Raw genomic sequence first — 21103 nt, 5'->3', positions numbered from 1 at the left:
CTCACCCTCATCGATTTCAGTCTTGCTCGGCACTTTAATTGGCAATATCAGCGAGTAAAGGAGCCAATCACGGGTTAGCGCTTCACTGTTAGGCTGCACAATCCGTTCTCAACCACACTAAATTCCCTCAGCAACAGCAAATGCACCAGGTCACTCAGTCGGCCCAAAAACACATAATCAAAAAATAAATTACAGGCCTCATTTGCATGCAGACTAGTAGGAGAAGTACTGTATATTTAAAAGAAGAATGAGAAGAAGTAGTATTGTAAACTCTCTGTAGGATGGCGCTGTTAGTGGCGTCGGATGCTGGTGCCATTTTGCATACTTTTTTCAAGTCTCTACCCTTTTACAGGGCTGTGGAAGAACAGTAGACAGTAAGGATGATTTTATAGCACTTGTAATGGGCTGAATGGCCTCCTCCCTCCCAGCTCAAGGTCTGTAGGATTTAGGAACAGAATTGTCTGTGCTATTCCTTCTTGACTGATTTATTTCCCCTTTCAATGGATTCTCCTGCCTTCTCCCTGTATCCTTTGATGCACTGATTAATCAGGAACCCATCAACCTCCACTTTAAATATACCCGATGAATTGGTCTCCACAGATTCAACATTCAAGATTGTCTAATATCATTACCAGTACACAAGTGTAAAGTGTAAAATTGTTACTCCAGATCTAAATTTGTATTTTATTCATTTATGGGATGTGGGCATCACCAGCTAAGCCAGCATTCATTGCCCGTCCAGATCCAATGCAGCACAAAAAAACACAATAAGTTAATGAGCTCAATAATAATAAAAATTTAATAAATATAAATACATAAAATAGTGTACACATATTGATTGTATGTCAGTGGCAATGGATTCTACAGATACACAACCTTCTGGCCAAACAAATCTTCCTCATCTGAGTTCTAATGGGACATTCTTCTATTCTGAGGCTGCGCCCTCTGGTCCTAGACTCCCCCACTGTAGGAAACAACCTCTCCACATCCACTTTACCTGGGCTTTTCAATATTCAATAAAGCCTTGGATGCTTCCACAAATTGGTGGGTGACCCTGGTTTGATCGTGACCTTCAGTGCTGTCTGCATAGTTTTACATGTTAGCCCTGTGACAGTGTGGATTTCCCCACGCACTACACTCCGGCTTCCTCGCATTTCCCAAAAATCTGGTAGGGTAGTTGAACACTAAGCTGCAGTGAATGTGTGGGTGAGTGGTAGAAGGTGGGAATGGAAAATGAGGGACCGGTTGATATGCTGTATCTCTCTGTGATATAACTGAATAAGGTAGGTAGAATTTCTTAAAAACAAGCTTGTTTCCTATTATACCCAAATAATTTTCTTGGTAGTTGCACCTGCATCGTGTGTGACTCCTGTAATATCTTTCTCTTAAATTTGTGAGCTGTCTTTAACATATCTAGCATTGGTGTGTTCTGTGCAGTTCTGGAGGTAAACTGCTCATCTCAGCTGTTTGTCATCATTGTCTCTCATTCCCACAGGACACGGAGATCGACATTCTGCAAACCATCCAGAACCTCCTACAACACTGCGTACAGCCTTCCAGTTTCCTGAAGCCTTTGGGTACCCTCTTCTCCGTCATTCAGAACAAGCTGTCCCGTCAGATGCTCTGCTCAGTCTTTCAGGTACCGTACTCTGACTGCTAGACCTCTGCGCTGCACTCAGAGTATTGTCAACAGTTTTGGGGCTCTTATCGAAGAAAAGATGTGCTGGCATTGGACAGAGTCCAGAGAAGGTTCACAAGAATGATTCCAGGAATTAAAGGGTTAACGTCTAAGGAGCGTTTATGGCTCTGGGCTTGTTCTTGTTGGAATTCTGAAGAATGGAGGGGGAGGATCTCATTGAAACCTATTGAATCTTGAAAGGCCTCAATAGAATGACGTGGAGAAGATGTTTCCAATTGTGGGGAGGTGGGTCTATGATCAAAGGGCACAGTCTCAGAAATGAGAGACGTCAGTTGAGAACAGAGATGATGAAGAATTTCTGTAACCAGAGGGTGGGGAATCTTTGGAATTTGTTGCCACAGATAGCTGTGGAGGTCAAGTTATTGGGTATATTTAAAGAGGAGGTTGATACATTCTTGATTAGTTAGGGTGTCAGAGATAACAAGGAGAAGGGTTTAAAGGTAAAATAAATCAGCCATAATGGAATGGCAGAGCAGAGTCAATGAGCCAGCTGGTCTACTTCTGCAACTATGTCTTACGGTCCTGACGAAGGGTCTCGGCCTGAAACGTCGACTGCACCTCTTCCTAGAGATGCTGCCTGGCCTGCTGCGTTCACCAGCAACTTTTATGTGTGTTGATGATAAACTTGCTGCTTTGCGTGATCCTGCTATGCACAAGATCACAAGATACGAGCTGAAATGGACTCTTCCCTCCCTCCATCTCTCACTCAGTGTGCACACTGTTCGTCTCCACCTCCTCCCCCACCCACCGGCCTCCTCTGGGCCCTGTCACAGCAGATGCTGCAGACTGCACTCAGAGTCTAAACACCTTGATTAAAGGAAAACCTGTGGCTTGAGCCGTGAGTTACAGCTGGCTCTGATCAGACAGGTGCCTTTGCAGGACTGGGATTGTCTTACTCTCCAGTGGTAAGCACTAGCCCCTTCAGAAGCCTTTTTGCGTCATTCAGATTAGCGTGGAAACGGAATGTGGCATATTGGTGAATCCGTTTGGTCTAGTGGTGGTGATGGAATAGATTAAACACAGTGGACAGGTCAGTGAACTCCAGCTGGTGCTTTATATCGTGTCAACTAGGTGACAAACCAGAATTTTGGATTATTAATAACTGTGCAAGTGGTCCTTGTGCGAGGGGACGCAGACTTTCTCTCAAGTGTGACTTGCACGTGTGTTTCTGCTGAACCTATGGTGTCAAACCCAAGTGGTGTTGGTGCCGACCTGGAGCGGCTGTTGGTGCCGACCCGGAGCATCCCCCATCCCCGCTGGCTGCGCTCGCCCCCCATCCCCACTGGCCGCGCTTGCCCCCCATCCCTGCCGGCTGCGCTTGCCCCCCATCCCCATCAACGACAATCACTGATTGAGTGTTTACAGGAAAGGGGAAAAGGTAGGTTGCTGGAGTTGAGTCCATGGCCAGTTCAGCCGTGATCTTATTGAATAGCAGAGCAGGTCAACGGGCCGAATGGCTGACATCTGCTCCTGGTTCTTACATTCTTAAAATAGTGTGAAGGTGGATGTGTAAGACTGAGAGAAGCGTAGTTGTTGAGAGTTACTGAACTAGAGTGCCTAAATGCACTTCATCTGCGAATGACACATTTCACTGTGTGCTTCGATCAATAAGTGAATCTGAAAAGAGTGAAATCACTGATTTTTCTGTTCTGGCTAAATGGGTAGAATGCTCTCCTATGCTCTTATAGTTCTCATTTATTTGCCGATTTACATTTAAAAGTGGCTAAATGTTGAATACTTTTGGTTGATTATCCTTTCCCTTATATACAGAGCCTGGCAGATCTGGACGGGACTCTAGCTTATGTTACAGAAACAGTCACCAAGGTAAGGTGAAGTGCTTCTACGACTGTTGTGCAGAGTTAATTCATTTGAAGACTACTCCAGATTTAATCAGATTACTTTTATTCTTGTGTTAGTTGAATGCCTTTGACCGACGACACCTGGATGATATTGACTTTGACGTGCGTCTGTCTGCGTTCCAACTGGCCACCAGCGCGATCCGAGAGATGAAGAAGTTGGACATGGTCTACCTGATTCCAATCATGCACAACTGTTTCTATTCCATTCAGGTGAGTGTCCAGAGCCAACGCCCCAGCTGCACCTTCCACCCCATGGTTACCAATATCTTAATTTCACAACATCACATCCCATCCGCCCCTTCCATTCCAAGCAGATGGTAAATATGATCTTAATTATCCAACACTATGCCCCATCCACTCCATCTACCACAAACACATGGTTACCATGACCTTAATTATCCAACACTATGCCCTTATCCACTTTATCCACCCCAAACACCTGGTTACCATGACCTTAATTATCCAACACTATGCCCCATGCACTCCATCCACCCCAAACACATGGTTACCATGATCCTAATTTCACAACAATATGCCCTATCCACTGTATCCACCCCAAACACATGGTCACCATGGCCTTAATTTTACAACACTACAAACAGTTGGAAAATTTGTGAAAATTGTTGCCTCACATAATCTGAAAAATGTAGAACCGCTTCATGTCATTTAGGTTCTCACATGCAACTGTTTTGCATTGACCATGTAAAAGTTTGAAATCTGTATGACAGTACTTAATTGACTCTGAAACTTTCTGTTTCTAGCTTTAATGCAATAAGTTAAGCAGAGTTGTAGAGGATCAGAATGTGATGCATTACACTAGAAGAGTATTGTAGTGATCAGGTAAACCTTGCTTACTTCATGTTTAATCAGAATCAGGTTTAATATCACTGGCATATGTCATGAAATTTGTTGTTTTGTGGCAGCGGTACATTGCAATACATAATAATAAAAAATACTATACATTACAATAAGTATATATACATTCAATAGTGCAAAAAGAAAGCAAAAAAGAGAAAAAAAATCTGAGGTATAGTTCATTGTCCGTTCAGAAATCTGATGGCAGAGAGGAAGAATCTGTTCCTGAAACGTTGAATGTGTGTCTTCAGGCTCGTGTACCACCTCCTCGATGGTAGCAGTGAGGGAAGGGTATGTCCTGGGTGTTTGGCGGTCCTTCAATGATGGATGCCAGCTTTTTGAGGACTTGTTAATTGAATGAGCGTTTTCCTTCTTGGAATGGAGGAGGCTGAAAGGTGACTTGTAGGAAGCGTACAAGATGATAGAGGCATAGACTGAGTGGACAGCCAGAGACTCCTTTCCCAGGGCATAATTTAATGTGATTGTAAGAAGGTTTGAGGAGGTAATGTTAGACGCAGCTTTTTCTTTCACAGTGTTGGATGTGTGGAATGCACTACCAGAGGATATTGGTAGAGGCAAATCCATTTATGGACACTTAAGAGACTCTTGGATAGGACATGAATGGAAGAAAAATGGAGGGTTATGTGGGAGGGGAGGGTGAGATTGATCTGTAGTAGGTTGAAAAATCGGCTCCAAAGAGCCTGTACCATCTGTAATGCTCTGTGTTTTTACAACCTCCAGTTAGAGAGGTACTTTAACAGAGCAAACAGCTCCTGGGTGCTTAACAGTTGTAGTATCACATATGGGGGTACGGAGAGAGGTGATTAAAAACATGGTGAAGATTTAGGTTTTAGTACTGGATTTAAAACAGATGAAAGTTAGAGTTAGGTTTAGACAGGGACTGTTCAGGGCTGAAGATCTTGCCAAAGCTTTCAGTGGGTTCTGTGACAGTCAAAAACTGAATCAGCATGGATGACTTCATTCACCTCAACACTGAACACAACCTATGGACTTACTTTCAAGGACTCTAGAACTTACGTTCTCAGTATTATTTATTTGTTATTATTATTTTTTTTCTTGTATTTGCAGTTTGTTTTACATTGTCTATCAGTCTTTGTATATTTCATTGATTCTATTGTACTTCTTTGTTCTACTGTGAATGCCTACAGGAAAATGAATCAAGGTGATATATGGTGACATGTATGTAGTTTTGATATTAAATATACGTTGATAATGAATTTACTTTGAACTGGAACCCTGAAATGTGCAGTGATGTGTGGGCTGGTGGGGAAGTGAAGAGTGGGTTGGATATGGAGGCTTCTGAAAACTAGAGTTAGAATTTCAAAGTGGGTGTGTTGGTTACCTGGGACTGTGTGGGAGTTGCAGAGGACAGAGCTGTAGATGAGTTCAGGTATGTGTACTAGGTGTATGAACTGCTGCTGACTGTCCTGTTGCAATGCTGAAACTGGCAGTCTACTACTGTACTTGTTCTCTGTCCTCGAAGAGACTAAGACCCATGGCACCTTAGGCCTTGTTATTGTGGACAATGGTTTCTGACCGGATATGTAAATAATTTTGCTTTTTCCTACACTCCTGCAGTTGGGTGAGATGACTCTCAGTGACTGTGCCACGCTCTGCCTGAGTTCAATTGTCCAGCAAGTGGCATCCATTGAATGCTCAGAAGGAGAATACAAGGAGGTGATCTTGCGGACGCTGCTCGACACCCTGAGGAACTGTCTAAAGTCAAAGGTCGAGGTAAAGTATTGGGAAGGGCTGATCAGGGTGGGGTGGGAGTCCACAGCGGCTACTGTGTTCTGGCGGTGCAGCGTTCAGCGTGAAGAAGGCTCCACAAGATGCTACAGCTGAATGGAAAGACATGATTTCCTTTGTGTTTCTGTTGACCACATGTAGATGGAAAGAATTTATCTAGAGTCTGGAGATCAGAATTGATTTTAAAGCTCTTAATGCTCCGGGACCAGAGTACATCACAGTATCACTTTCATTTTATAATCCTGCTTGAGCTCGCAGGTCTTCCGCTGGTCTCTTAAATTTAAACAATCTCCTTCAAAAGGTAATTGGCAGGTCAGTGTTTTTGAACTACACTCCTAAACTGTGGAACTCAGCTCAAACACCATTAAACACCAGCTCAAAACCTATTTATTTAACCTTGCCTTTAACCAACATCTTTTTGTCTTTTATTTTTAGTTTTTGATTTTATTTTCTTGTTTGCACTTTCTTCCCATTGTTAAACACTTTGACCTGCATTGGCTGTATGAAAAATGCTCTATAAATAAAGGCATTATTATTATCTTCAGAACAACTTTCTTTTTATTACAAGCTGATGTCAACAGGAGAGTCACTTGTCCCGGAAAGAATACTCCCCAATCCAGTGTTTTTATTAGACTTCCACTATTTCTTATCTACTCCCCCTGCCCAACTCCATCTACCCTGGATGCGCCATTTAAACATGGCATGAGGTAAGCCTGTTTCCGAGTCAAACACCAGCGGTGATGTGCTACATAAGCTATGAGCTGTTCCATTGATGTAGAATGGTAAGTTTTGTCCTGGAGTTTATGTAATGGTTGTTAGCCTCGTAACCATGGTAACCAGGCATGGTTTTTGACTCAGGCTCATTTATTTTCACTGACTGATACTAAACCTGTAGAGTCCTGCTTAAACGTCTGCTATATGATCATCACTGCACGGTAGCATAGCTGTTAGGGTAATGCTATCACAGTGCATGCTGTGAGATGGGGATTCAATGCCCACTGCTTGTCTGTAAGGAATTTGTACTTCTCCCCGTGACTGAATTCATTCTATTGCTTCTTCCCTTTTCAGTGATTTTGCTTTCATTTATTGCAGAGTGTTCAGCAAGACTACACCACGCTCCTTGGCTGTTTAATCCGTACATTTCCCCAGCGTTCCGAGTTCCGGGACCTGATTCAGCTAACAGACCGCGATCCAGAAACGGACTTCTTCGAGAATATGAAACACATACAGGTGCATAAAGAAAGACCTTTTGTTGTATCAAAAATGTCAAAAACTGTTCAATAGCTAAATTGTTCTGGGGCATTAGATGAGGTGACTTCACAACCCAAAATGTCAGTAGCTACCATCAACTGGAATTAGGAAATAAAGTGGGTCGTGTGATCTTGGTTTAAACATAGTTTCCTATCAGTTGAACTTTTTTGGTGTTCTGAAAGTCCAAAAATAACTGATGCTGTAATTTTCATCTGTAAGCTACGTTCAAATTGGTTATGACCTAGTTAAAGTAAGAATTATATTCCCACCTTATAGTTTCCTCCTGTTCTCTTGTGTATACCAGATCTCTGGTCATTCCCATCAAGCCCATTTCTCAAGTTATTACACTATAACTTATTCCATTTCACAACGTTGTTAGTTTTTTTCAGCAGATGCTCAGTATGTTACAAGCCAAGCAAACCATAAGTTAACAACTGAATGGCAGTGGTGAACCTTGAGGTGCTTGTACCCCCTGCCTAGTGGCAGCAATGAGAAGAGGACATAGCACAGATGGTGGGTGTCCCTGATGATAGATGTCACCTTCCTGAGATATCATCTCTTACAGATGTCCAAAATGGTGAGGCGAGCTGTCCATGTGACAGAATTGGCTTAGTCCATTATTCTCTGTAGCCTCCTGCGTTAGTTTATTGAAGTTCCCTTGGTACAACCAGTCAGAATGGAAGTCGGTAGAAGTCCCATCTTCAGTGACTCCGATGTAGGACTGAGACATGAAATGTTGACAGTTCCTTCTCCCCACCCACCAGGTACTGCTTGACATCATTGAGTTTCTCCAGCAGAGAGTTTGTTTTCCCAAATTCCAATGCCTGCAGTCTCTTGTTGGAGTTATGTCATACTGTTCATAATGTAAGCAGGGACTGCACAGGAGGAATATGGTGCATTGTTAATGACACCATTATTTAAGGATGGTTGGGAAATTTTTGTGCTGGTAAGTCCACCAGTCACACAGTTGCACTCGTGAGAAAGTTGTGGGCATGAGGTGTTGGCACCAGAATGTGTGGAGACATTTGCAGACATCCTTGCGTGTGTTGGCTGTTAACACAAACAAAGGATTTTATTGTACCTTTCATGCACATGTGACAAATGTGTAAACTTCTGTATGTGTAGAGGGTAGCACACAATATCATGGCCCATAGAATGCAAAACATCAATGAGTCACGAAGTGATTTTGTACCTTACCTTTTTAGCTATGTTGGTTAAAGTTGGCTGGGATGCCAGGAAGAACAGCACTGCTGGACATTGTAGCAACGCAGAGTCCAACGTAGTGCAGTAACTCCAGAAGTTAGGTTGTCTTTAAAACCACAGATGGTAATATACAAAGTAATATTTATTCTTAAGTATGTATATGTCACCATTTACTACTTTGAGATTCAATTTCTTGCAGGTATTTACAGAAAAATAAGGAAATACAATAGAAAAGCTATACATAAAGACCAACAAACAGCTGTTATCCAAAAGAAGACACATTCTGCAAATTAAAAAAAATAAAACTGAGAATGAGTTGAAGAGTCCATAAGAGCAAAATTAGGCCATTTGTCCCAGTGAGTCTGCTTCGCCATTCCATCATGGCTGATTTATTAACCCTATCAACCGTATTCTCATGCCTTCTCCCCATAACCTTTGATGCCCTGACTAATCAAGAATTTGTCAACTTTCGCTTTAAATATACTCAAAGACCTGGTCTCCACAGCTGCCTGTGGCAATGAATTTTGCATATTTACCACCCTCAGGCTAATGAAATTCCACCTCATTTCTGTTCTAAATGGATGTCCCTCTGTTCTGAGGCTATGCTCTCTGGTCCTAGACTCCTCACTATCGGAAACATTCTCTCCACGTTCACTCTATCCAAACCTTTCAATATTTGATGGTTTTTAAAGTGAGTGCGCTTTATGGAATCAGTTTAGAGTGGTGGTGAGTGAAGTTATCCACGCAGGTTCAGGAGCTTGATGGTTGTAGGGAACTGGCTGCTCTTCCCCACGGTGGACAAGGGACAGAATTAGTGTGATTCCAGCTGCACTCTTTGTGAATGCTCACTGCCTTTGACCGTGATGCAGGAACAGATTTTGTTACTCAACTGGTTTGGAGTTCTCTCTGGTGGTATTTCTGACCTGTAGAGATTCCAGTATGGTTTATTATTCTGTTTTCTCTCGGATGTTTAGATCCACAGAAGGGCTCGAGCCTTGAGAAAACTTGCAAAGCACTTGGAGGAGGGGAAGATCACACTATCTTCCAGATCGCTGATGAATTATATCATGCCTTATGCTATATCAACACTGTTTAATGAAAAGATGCTGAAGGTAAGTGTTGGATCAGTGTAAAAGACCATAAGGCCATTGGGTTTTCTCTGCCATCGAACCATGGCTGATTTATTTGTCCTCTCAACCCCATTCCCCTGCCTTTTCCTCGTAGCCATAAGACATAGGAGCAGGATTAGGCCAGTTTGCCCATTGAGTACACTCATTCAATCATGACTGATTTATTGTCCCTTTCAACTCCATTCTCCTCATAGCCTTCAACACCCTGACTAATCAGGAACCCATTAACTTCCACTGTTCAGGTGGGTATTCTTCAATCTGAACTGGAAGTTAAAGAAAAAGGAGTGAAACCGGATAAAGCTGATAGGGGAACCAGATTACCAAAATGGAGGATGATGTTTCATATGACTGGGATGTCCCAGAATGGATTCCCAGTGGAAGGATAAGTCATCAAAGGCTGAGATGAGGAGAAATTTCTTCTACGGAGTGTTGGCTCTGTGGAGCTCTCCACCGCAGAAAGTAGTCAAAACCAAACATTAACGACATTCAAGATAGACCTTAGAGGTTTATAAAATCAGAGGGTCATAATTAAACTTAACAGTGACGGTCTTTTCCCCACTGTAAAGGAGTCCATAACAAGAGCACATAGGTTTAAGATGAGAGAGGAAAGGTTTAAAAGCAAGCTGGGGGCAACTTTGTCACACAAAGGCTGATGTGTGTGTGTGTGTAGAATGAGCTGCCAGAGCAAGTGGTAGAGGTGTGTACAGTGACAACATTTAAAAGATAATTGGGCTAGTTTGTTGATAGGAAAGGTGGAGAGGGATATTGGCCGAACGCAGGCTCAGTTGGATAAATCGTGGTGTAGGAACCAGTTGGTCCAAAGGGCCTGTTTTATTGCTGTGTCGCTCTAACTAGGAGCTGGATATTATTCTCGGGATTAGAGGACATGGGGAGAATACTGTAAGCTGCTTTCTATACTGCTGTTTACATTGTAATTACACGCTGGTATGTATGTACTTGTGCGTGTTTTTTTCCTTGGTCTTACCTTAACCGCTAACTTCACGTTATAATACAATTCTTTACTCTTTATAATTGTTGGGTATTGTTGCTTTTGTTGCATGTCACACCCTCACCAACACACCACAGCAAGTTCACAGTACATGTAAATATATAAGGTGAAAAAGACCCTAGATTTGTGTTAAAGGATTACCCCTCAATAATAATGATCAGTTAGACACAGAGGGAAACTGTATTTACTGACAAGTACCTTTACTGTTTCAGTTCACAAGCACATGGCTTTACACAAATGAATTCTTGTGTGCACAGTTGTTAAGTTTCTCTGACCCTCTGTGAGCAGTCAGAGAAGAGAAAAGGTAAAACCTGAGGAAACGAGTCTCCGCTGGGCAGGCATTTTTTCTGATTCCGATGTACAGTAGTCTCCTCATCTCCAACATAGGATTGTCCGCTTATGTGATGGCTGGTTTCCAGAGTTGTTGCTGCTGCTGCTACTGCCAAATTTCTCCATTCTTATTCTTTTTCTTTTTCTTATCAGATGTTTCAAATTTGTTGGCTCAAGGTCATCTGACTGACCCATGTCAGTTTCTCATTGGAAGTGGCACAGGGCTACAAGCAGTAATTCTTGATAGCTCTCCCTTCCGCTTTGTGAGTTAGGTAATGTGTTTTGTTCTGTGTAACTCAGTCAGAATGGCTCAGTTCAGTCTAGTTCAAGCAGGTCAGCCAAACACTGGGTTCAGACGACCAGATCACAGACTGCCCCTTCTGCACACCTGCCATTTTACATACTAACCAGCTTCTTGTCTGAGAATGGTTTCGGGTTTAGCAGAGCATTAGCAGAAAGTCCTTGTGTCTACCTTTCAGCTGCTCTGATTGAGTTATCCTGTAGCAAGAATCAGTTCACAAAATGGCAGCTACAAGGACAGTCTCACAAAATGGCTGCCTCCATTCCTACCACCACATGGCAAAAACAAATACTTTTGGTTCTGTCTTTTTCCACCACCTTTGCCTCATTCCTGTTCACTGATTTGGAAATTGTAGTTCTTTTTTTGGCAACACTTGATCCTTCATTGTATTTGGATGACCAACTGTGATCAAACTGTATAGTGGGCTCAAATCAAATAGTCATCTGCCTCCACTTGTCACATTGCAGTAACATAAATTACAGCCAAACCAAGATTGTAAAGTGGGCTTTATTCTGCAGTATTTCACTCTATGCTTATCTTTTCTATTTACAACACTCCAGTATGAGAACATGACGTCAGCTTCTGTGGAGCTGGTGGGAGCTGCATGCAAGCACTTGTCCTGGTCCTCATACACCTATCACCTGAAGCGCTACATTCACGTTCTACAGACCGGAGAGATCAATCAGAAACTGGCAGTGAGGTGTGTATATCAGAATCTGATTATCACTGACAGAAGTTGTGAATATACAGTGGCATGCAAAAGTTTGGGCACCCTAGTCAAAATTTCTGTTACTGTGAATAGTTAAGTGAATAGAAGATGAACTGATCTTCAAAAGTCATAAAGTTAAAGATGAAACATTCTAAGCAAGATTAGTGTATTATTTTTGTTTTATACAATTTTAGAGTGAAAAAAAAGGAAAAGAGCACCATGCAAATGTTTGGGCACCCCAAGAGATTTGAACTCTTAGATAACTTTTACCAAGGTCTCAGACCTTAATTAGCTTCTTAGGGCTATGGCTTGTTCACAGTCATCGTTAGGAAAGGCCAGATGATGCAAATTTCAAAGCTTTATAAATACCTTCAATCCTTGTCCCAACAATCAGCAGCCATAGGATCCTCTAAGCAGATGCCTAGCACTCTGAAAATTAAAATAAATGATGCAACAAAGCAGGAGAAGGCTATAAGAAAATAGCAAAGCATTTTCAGGTAGCAGTTTCCTCAGTTCGTAATGTAATTAAGAAATGGCAGTTAACAGGAACGGTGGAGGTCAAGTTGAGGTCTGGAAGACCAAGAAAACTTTCCGAGAGAACTGCTTGTAGGATTGCTAGAAAGGCAAATCAAAACCCCCGTTTGACTGCAAAAGACTTTCAGGAAGATTTAGCAGACTCTGGAGTGGTGGTGCACTGTTCTACTGTGCAGCGACACCTGCGCAAATATGACCTTCATGGAAGAGTCATCAGAAAAAAACCTTTCCTGTGTCCTCACCACAAAATTCAGTGTCAGGAGTTTGCAAAGGAACATCTAAACAAGCCTGATGCATTTTGGAAACAAGTCCTGTGGACTGATAGAGTTAAAATAGAACTTTTTGGCCGCAATGAGCAAAGGTATGTTTGGAGAAAAGAGGGTGCAGAATTTCATGAAAAGAACCCCTCTCCAACTGTTAAGCATGGGGGTGGATCGATCATGCTTTGGGCTTGTGTTGCAGCCAGTGGCACGGGGAACATTTCACTGGTAGAGGGAAGAATGAATTCAATTAAATACCAGCAAATTCTGGAAGCAAACATCACACTGTCTGTAAAAAAAAAACTGAAGATGAAAAGAGGATGGCTTCTGCAACAGGCTAATGATCCTAAACACACCTCAAAATCCACAATGGACCACCTCAAGAGGCACAAGCTGAAGGTTTTGCCATGGCCCTCACAGTCCCCCGACCTAAACATCATCGAGAATCTGTCGATAGATCTCAAAAGAACAGTGCATGCAAGACGGCCCAAGAATCTCACAGAACTAGAAGCCTTTTGCAAGGAAGAATGGGCGAAAATCCCCCAAACAAGAATTGAAAGACTCTTAGCTGGCTGCAGAAAGCGTTTACAAGCTGTGATACTTGCCAAAGGGGGTGTTACTAAGTACTGACTATGCAGGGTGCCCCAACTTTTGCTTTGGGCCCTTTTCCTTTTTTGTTATTTTGAAACTGTAAAAGATGGAAATAAAAAGGTAATCTTGCTTAAAATATTAAAGAAATGTGTCATTTTTAAGTTTATGCCATTTGGAAATCAGGTCATCTTTTACTTGCTTAGCTATCCACAGTAACAGAAATTTTGACCAGGGGTGCCCAAACTTTTGCATGCCACTGTAATGCAGTTCAGTCCCTTCAGCCAATGGTGAAATTTGTTAATTTGCAGTACAGTGGAAGACACAAAAATTACTACAGGTTACAAAAGTAACTAAAAGAGAAACAGGTCCTTTGACCCACATGTCTGTGCTGAATACGATGTTGAACGAAATGAGTTCTCTTTTGCCTGCACATGGTCCATATCCCTCCATTCCCTGCATATTCACTTCTCCCTCTAACGACCTTTTAAATGCTTCTATCATATCTGCTACCAACACCACCCCCGGCAGTTCATTCCTGGCAGCCACCACTCACTGTGTAAGAAAAGCCTAACCCACACATCTCCTTTGAGCTTAACTTCCTCACCATAAATGCATGTGCTGTATTTGAATCCTGGAGGAAAGGATACTGTGCCTCTCATAACCTGAGAAGCTTTTATCAATTACCCCTTCAACCTACAGTGCTCTAGAGAAAATCTGGTAATATAAAAGGACAGATCTTTAACGGTAAGATCTTTAATAGTGTTGAAGAATAGAGGGATCTTGGGGTCCAAGTTCATAGCTAACTGAAAGTGGCTGCACAGGTTGATAGGGTGGTTAAGAAGGCATGCAACATGCTTGCCCTCAGTAGTCAAGGTATTGAATTCAAAAGTCAAGAGGTTATGCTGGAGTTTGACAAAGCTCTAGTTAGGCCATGTCTGGAGTATTGCATGCAGTTCTGGTCACTCCGTTATAGTAAGGATATCAAGTCTTTGAAGAGAGTGCAGAAGAAGCTTACCAGATGCTGCCTGGATTAGAGGGCATGTGTTATAACGAGAGGCTGGACACACTTGGGTTGTTTTCTCTGGGGTGGTGGAGGCTGAGGGGAAATCTGATAGAGGTTTGTAAGATTATGAGAGATAATTGGTATCACTTTCCCAAAGGTTAAAGTGTAAAACAAGAGAGCACACATTTAAGATGAGAGAAGGAGTAAGTTCAAAGGAGATGCATGGGTCAAGTTTATTTTTGCACAAGCGTTGTGAGTGTGTGGAATGCGCCACCAAGGATGTTGGCAGAGGCAAATACAATTGAAGAGACTTTTCAGTATGTGCAGGAAATGGAAGGGCATTATGTAGGTAGAAGGGATTTGTTTCGTTGGCCATTTGATTACTAATTTTATTAGTTTGGTGCAATATTACGGGCCACAGGGCTTGTATTAATTCATTAGCTCGCTAGCCATTTATTTATCTGTCTATTTATTCATTATTATTATTTATTGTTTGTTTTTTATCTTTGCACATTGGTTGTTTGTCAATCTTTGTGTAGTTTTTCATTGATTCCGTTGTATTTCTTTGTTCTACTGTGAATGCCTGCAAGAAAATGAATGGTGACACATACATTGATAATAAACTTACTTTGAACTTTGTTCTTGAGCTGTACTGTTTTGTGTAAAAGGACTAGATGGGATTATCAAATGTGGAAGTCCCAACTAGAGAGCATGCGATACTGTATCTGCTGTAAGGGAACGAGACAGGGCAGGTGACAGAAGTTTGTGTAGGGGAACACTTTACGTCCAGTAACCACAATGGCATTAGTTTCAAAGTAAATATGCAAGAGATAGGTCTCGTCCGCAGGTTAAGATTTTAAATTGGAGAAAGGCCAATTTTGATGATATCATAAATGATCTTGAAACGTGGATTGGGATAGGCTGTTCTCTGACAAAGGTGTACTTGGAAAGTGGGAGACCTTCAAAAATGAAATTTTGAGAGTACAAATCTTGTATGTGCCTGTCAGAATAAAAGGTAAAGTTATCAAGTATAGGGAGCCTTGGTTTACAAGAGATATTGAGGCCCTGGTTAAGGGAAAAGAGGGAGGTGCGTAGCAGGTATAGACAGATAGGAACACATGAGGTACTTACAGAGTACAAGAAGTGCAAGAGAAAACTTAAGAAAGAAATCAGAAAGGCTAAAAGAAGACATGAGGTTGATCCAGCAGACAAGATGAAGGAAAATCATAAAGGATTCTATAGGTACGTTCAGAGCAAAAGGATTGCTGGGGAGAAAATTGGTTCTCTGGAAGACCAGAATGGTAATCTATGTGTGGAGCCTAAACAGATGGGGGAGATATTAAATGCATTCTTTGCATCTGTATATATTTGGGAGACAGATACAGAGTCTATAGAAGTGAGACAAAGCTGCATCAACTTCATGGGCCCTGTACAGATTACAGAGGAAGAGGTGTTTGCTATCCTGAGGTAAATCAGGATGGATAAATCCCCAAGGCCTGACAAGGTGTTCCCTTGGACCCTGTGGGGGCTAGTGCAGAAATTTCCAGGGCCCGAGCAGAGACTTTTAAAACATCCTCAGCAGCAGGAGAGGTACCAGAGGACTGGAGGATAGCCAGTGTTGTTCTGCTGTTTAAAAAAGGCTCTAAACAGAAACCAGGAAATTATAGGCTGGTGTGTCTGGCATCAGTTGTGGGTAAGTTATTAGAAGGTATTCGAAGAGACTGGACATATCTGTATTTGGATAGACATAGACTGATTAAGAGTAGTCAGCATGGCTTCATGCATGGTAGGTCATGTCTAAGCAATCTTATAGAGATTGAGGAAGTTAACAGGAAAGTGGATGAAGGCAAGGCAGTTGATGTTGTCTACATGGAACTTAGTATGGCAGTTGACAAGGCCGCATGGGAGGCTGTTTAAGAAGGCTCAGTCATTCGGCATTCAGGACAAGGTGGTACATTGGATTAGAGATTGGTAGTAGACGGTTGCCTCTCTGGTTGGAGGCCTGTGACACTGGGTCCACTGTTGTTTGTCATCGATATCAGTGATCTGGATAATAGTGTGGTTAATTGGATCAGCAGGTTTGCAGATGACACCAAGATTGGGATGTAGTGGACAGTGAGGTTTGGAGAGGGATTTGCAAGAGCTGTAAAAGAAAATGGCAGATGGAATTTAATGCAGACAAATGTGAGGTGTTGCACTTTGGTAGAACCAAGTAGGTTTTATACAGTGAATGGTAGGGCACTGAGGAGTGTGGTAGAACAAAGGGATCAGGGAATACAGGTCGATAATTCATTGAAAGTGGTGTCACAGGTAGATAGGGTTATAAAGAAAGTTTTTGGAACATTGGCTTTCATAAATTAGTGTATTGAGTACGCAAGATGGGATGTTATGTTGAAGGCGTTGGTGAGACCTAATTTGGAGTATTGTGTGCAGTTTTGGTCACCTACCTACAGGAAGGATATAAACAAGGTTGAAAGAGTACAGAGAAAATTCATAAGGATGTTGCCGTGTCTGGAGGATCTGAACTATAGGGAAAGGTTGAATAGGTTAGAACTGTCTTCTTTAGAACATAGAAGATTGACAAGATATAAGCTAGAGGTATACAAAATTATGAAGGGTATAGATAGGGTAAATGCAAGCAGGCTTTTTCCGTTGAGCTTGGGTGGGACTATAACCAGAGGTCATGAATTAAGGATGAATGAGGGGAAACTTCTTCACTCCAAGGGTTATGAGAGAGTGGAATGAGCTGCCAGCACAAGTGGTCCATGTGAGCAAAATTTCAATGTTTAAAAGAAGTTTGGATGGTAGGAGTTTGGAGGGCTATGGTCGCAGTGCAGGTCGTTGGGATTGGGCAGTTTAAATCATTTCAGTAAAGACTAAATGGGCTGAAGGGCCTGTTTCTGTGCTGTACTTCTCTAATACTCTCTGTTCTGATGTAGAGGATGAACATATTGGAAATTTCTCAGTACAGGAACTAACGCTGGAACTTTTTCTGGCCCTGATGTTATGAATTAAATTTTAGATCAAGTGTACCCCCTAATTTATTCATCGGATGTTCTGAAAATGACCCACAGTAGTAAGTGTCACCAATATCTAATGAGGTGGAAATGAATTAATTTTATACTTCCATATATTAAAATTAACACTGACTGTAAACAGTTTTCTGACCTTGTGCTGATGTCCTCTCCAACAGTTTGCTGCTATCGGTGCTTGAAGCCTTTCACTTTGACCCAGAGAGCCTGAGGAAGGACTTTGAAGCAGTTCAGACCACAGAGGATGAAAGTAGGTATTTTAAAACCATAATACATAGGAGTAGAAATAGGTCAGTTGGCCCATTGAGTCTGCTCCACTATTCCATCTTCCCTCTCATCCCCGTTCTCCTGCCTTCTCACTGTAAGCTTTGGTTCCCTAACTAATCAAGAACCTATCAACCTCCACTTTAAATATACCCAATGACAACCATCTGTGACAGTGAATTCCACAGATTCACCATCCTCTGACTAAAGAAATTCCTCCTCATCTTAGTTCTAAATGATTGTTCTTCTATTCTGAAGCTGTACTCTCTGGTCCTAGACTTCCTCACTGTAGGAAGCATCCTCTTCAAGTCCACTCTATCTAGGCTTTTCAATATTCGATAGGTTTCAGTAAGATTTCCCTCATTCTTCCAAATTCCAGTGAGCACTCAAGAGGGGCATCTCCTTCCTGAGTGTTGTTGTTTGCCAAGTCTCCTTGGTCCGCCTACAAAAGTTGGCTGAATGTCTGGAGTCACGGAGCGGCTTCCATGCTGGGACGTCAAATCTGGATGTGATTTTCTTTCTCACCAAATTCCAGAAGTTCAGAGAACAAGAGTTCAGGAAAAAAAGTGCAGTTGACGTTTCAGGCCGAGACCCTTCGGCAGGTCTCGGGCTAAAACGTCATCTGTAGTTTTTTCCTTAGATGCTGTCTAGCCTGCTAAGTTCTCCAGCATTTTGTGTGTGTTGCTCAGTTTTCCAGCATCTGCAGATTTTCCCTTGTTTGTGAAGTCCCTGTATGTTGTGTTTATTGATCTCACGTGACAGTTGACTTGGTCAATAGAGACGGTTCTTTTAGGTCCTCTCTTAGGTAGGCTGCCCATCAAGACTACAGAGCATGATGAAATCCTTCCACGACCACATGAAGGGGGCTGTGCAGTTTAACGGCAACTCTTCAGAGCCCTTTGACACAGGCAGGAGCATTAACCAGGCCTGTGTTCTCGCCTCAACACCCTTCAAGGTCTCCTTTGCCCTTCTCCTGAGGCATGCATTTGGCACTGCTACAGAGGGGATCTACCTCCACACTAGATCAGATGGCAGGGTTTTTAACCTCGCTCTCCTAAAAGCCAAAATTAAAATGCACGAAACTATAATCAAAAACGTGCTGTTTGCTGATGATGCAGCAGCCATATCCCACACTCCACAGCACCTCCAGAGCTTGATGGATCGCTTCTCCCAAGCTTACAAGGAGTTTGATCTGACTAACAGCCTGAAAAAGACAAATGTCTTGGGGCAAGTCGTGGAGGCACCACTGGTCATTACCATTGATAATTACAAACTGGACGTTGCCCATCAGTTCATATGCCTGGGGTCGATCGTCAGGGGCAACCTCTCCCTGCACACAAATATCGACAAGTGCATCAGCAAGGCTGCAATAGTGCTTGCCTGCCTCACCGTACAAGCCTGGGATAACTCCAAGCTCAGTCAATACAAAGATGGCAGTATGTAATGCTTGTTTCACCAGCACACAGTGAGACCTGGACATAATATGCTAAGCAGGAAAGAAGGCTTAACACCTTCCAGTTAAGGTGCCCTCATCTCATCTTGGGCTCCCCGGGAGAGACAGTGTATCCAATACTGAGTTTTGCTCACATGCTGGCCACCCTGCTCAAGCAGCATAGGCTGTGCTAGCTCCCTACAACTGTGCTACAGGGATATCTGCAAATGGAACACAAAGGCGCTGGACATCAGCACTGAGTCCTGGAAGAAATGTGTAGCTGACCACGGACGAACAAACACCCTGAAACAGCTCCTTAAGTCAGGCAAGGAAAAATTCCTGAAAATGGCAGAAGATGACCAGAGCCGTAGAAAGGAACACTGCAGCTCCATCAGAGCTGAGGCCACTTAGAGGTGCGACCTTTGCAACAGACTCTGCCGCTCCAGCATTGCTCTCATCAGCCACAGATGGTAGTGAGGACTCAGCATCCATGGTCAACCTCAGCCAGTGGAGGGCCACACCACACCAGTGTGTACAGACCTAGAACCTTTCAAACACTCCTTATACTCACTCATTCCCGGGACCAGTCTGGTGAACCTCCTCTGGACCCTCTCCAATACCAGTCATAGTCATAGTCATACTCTGTTGATCCCAGGGGAAATTGGTTTTCGTTACAGTTGCACCATAAATAATTAAATAGTAATAAAACCATAAATATTTAAATAGTAATATGTAAATTATGCCAGGAAATAAGTCCAGGACCAGCCTATTGGCTCAGGGTGTCTGACCCTCCAAGGGAGGAGTTGTAAAGTTTGATGGCCACAGGCTGGAATGACTTCCTATGACGCCCAGTGTTGCATCTCGGTGGAATGAGTCTCTGGCTGAATGTACTCCTGTGCCCACCCAGTACATTATGTAGTGGATGGGAGACATTGTCCAAGATGGCATGCAACTTAGACAGCATCCTCCTTTCAGACACCACCGTCAGAGAGTCCAGTTCCATCCCCACAACATCACTGGCCTTACGAATGAGTTTGTTGATTAAGAAAGCACTTCCTTTCTTAAATAAGGTGCCCTGAGCTGCTCACAGTTCTCTTCCTTGGAGCAGTTGCTTGGATTATGAGACAGAATAAATTAGCCACTCATAAACAGGAGATTCTGCAGATGCTGAAATTCCAGAGTGAGTGACACACATAAAATACTGGAGGAACTCGACAGGTCAGGCAGCATCTGTGGAAGGGAATAAACAGTCAATGGCCCTTCAACAGGACGGGAACAGATCAAAATTTGTCATCAAGTCTAGTCCTGATGAAGAGTCTCGGCCCAAAGCATCGACTGTTTCTTCATTCCTATAGGTGCTGCCTGTTGCTAAGTTCCCCCAGCAATCTGCAATAAGTTAACCACTGTTAAGTTTTTTTCCCCAAGGTAAAGTGATGTCTCAGTTTTCCCATAGATATATTTGCATAAGTCCACTACCGGAAAGCTTGAGTGCTAATGAGTAAGATTGATTTGTGCTGAGACATTACTTTTTCCAGATTGGAATTGGTTGAACATAAATCATCTTCAACTCATTAATGTATAACAGCAGGACAAATCGATTGACTAAATAAAATCTAATTTAAATGCAGTTTAAAGTAATTCAGTGACGGCAGAAGGCACAGAGCCAGGTCAGGCTTCAGTGACCGTACAGTGGAACTCCTTTCACTATGCTGAGTGGAAGCTCATCATTCCAAACAGGGAACGTGGCCAGATTTCATTTTGTGTATCCTTCTTTTTAAAACAAAACTCACCAAGCTAGGCATAAATTCATTATGGCTGCAATTCACTGCTTCTTCAGCAAATTTTACGTGCAATTTTGATATGTTCTGCCC

General features: G+C 42.6%; 1 protein-coding gene across 1 annotated transcript in view; it reads left to right on the top strand.

Moving 5' to 3' along the window:
• Positions 1 to 21103, top strand: part of utp20 (UTP20 small subunit processome component) — a 183231-nt gene that overhangs the window by 97501 nt on the left and 64627 nt on the right. The window contains exons 33-40 of the mRNA XM_072267366.1: positions 1496 to 1639; positions 3470 to 3523; positions 3616 to 3768; positions 6013 to 6168; positions 7276 to 7413; positions 9612 to 9749; positions 11968 to 12107; positions 17698 to 17786. Coding sequence (XP_072123467.1) covers positions 1496 to 1639; positions 3470 to 3523; positions 3616 to 3768; positions 6013 to 6168; positions 7276 to 7413; positions 9612 to 9749; positions 11968 to 12107; positions 17698 to 17786 — 1012 coding nt within the window. The remainder of the gene's footprint in view (positions 1 to 1495; positions 1640 to 3469; positions 3524 to 3615; positions 3769 to 6012; positions 6169 to 7275; positions 7414 to 9611; positions 9750 to 11967; positions 12108 to 17697; positions 17787 to 21103) is intronic.

Source organism: Mobula birostris, chromosome 9, assembly GCF_030028105.1.
Source record: "Mobula birostris isolate sMobBir1 chromosome 9, sMobBir1.hap1, whole genome shotgun sequence".
Taxonomy (NCBI): domain Eukaryota; kingdom Metazoa; phylum Chordata; class Chondrichthyes; order Myliobatiformes; family Myliobatidae; genus Mobula; species Mobula birostris.
Note: the sequence above shows the minus strand (reverse complement) of the source record. Positions and strands in the feature narration are given on the sequence as shown.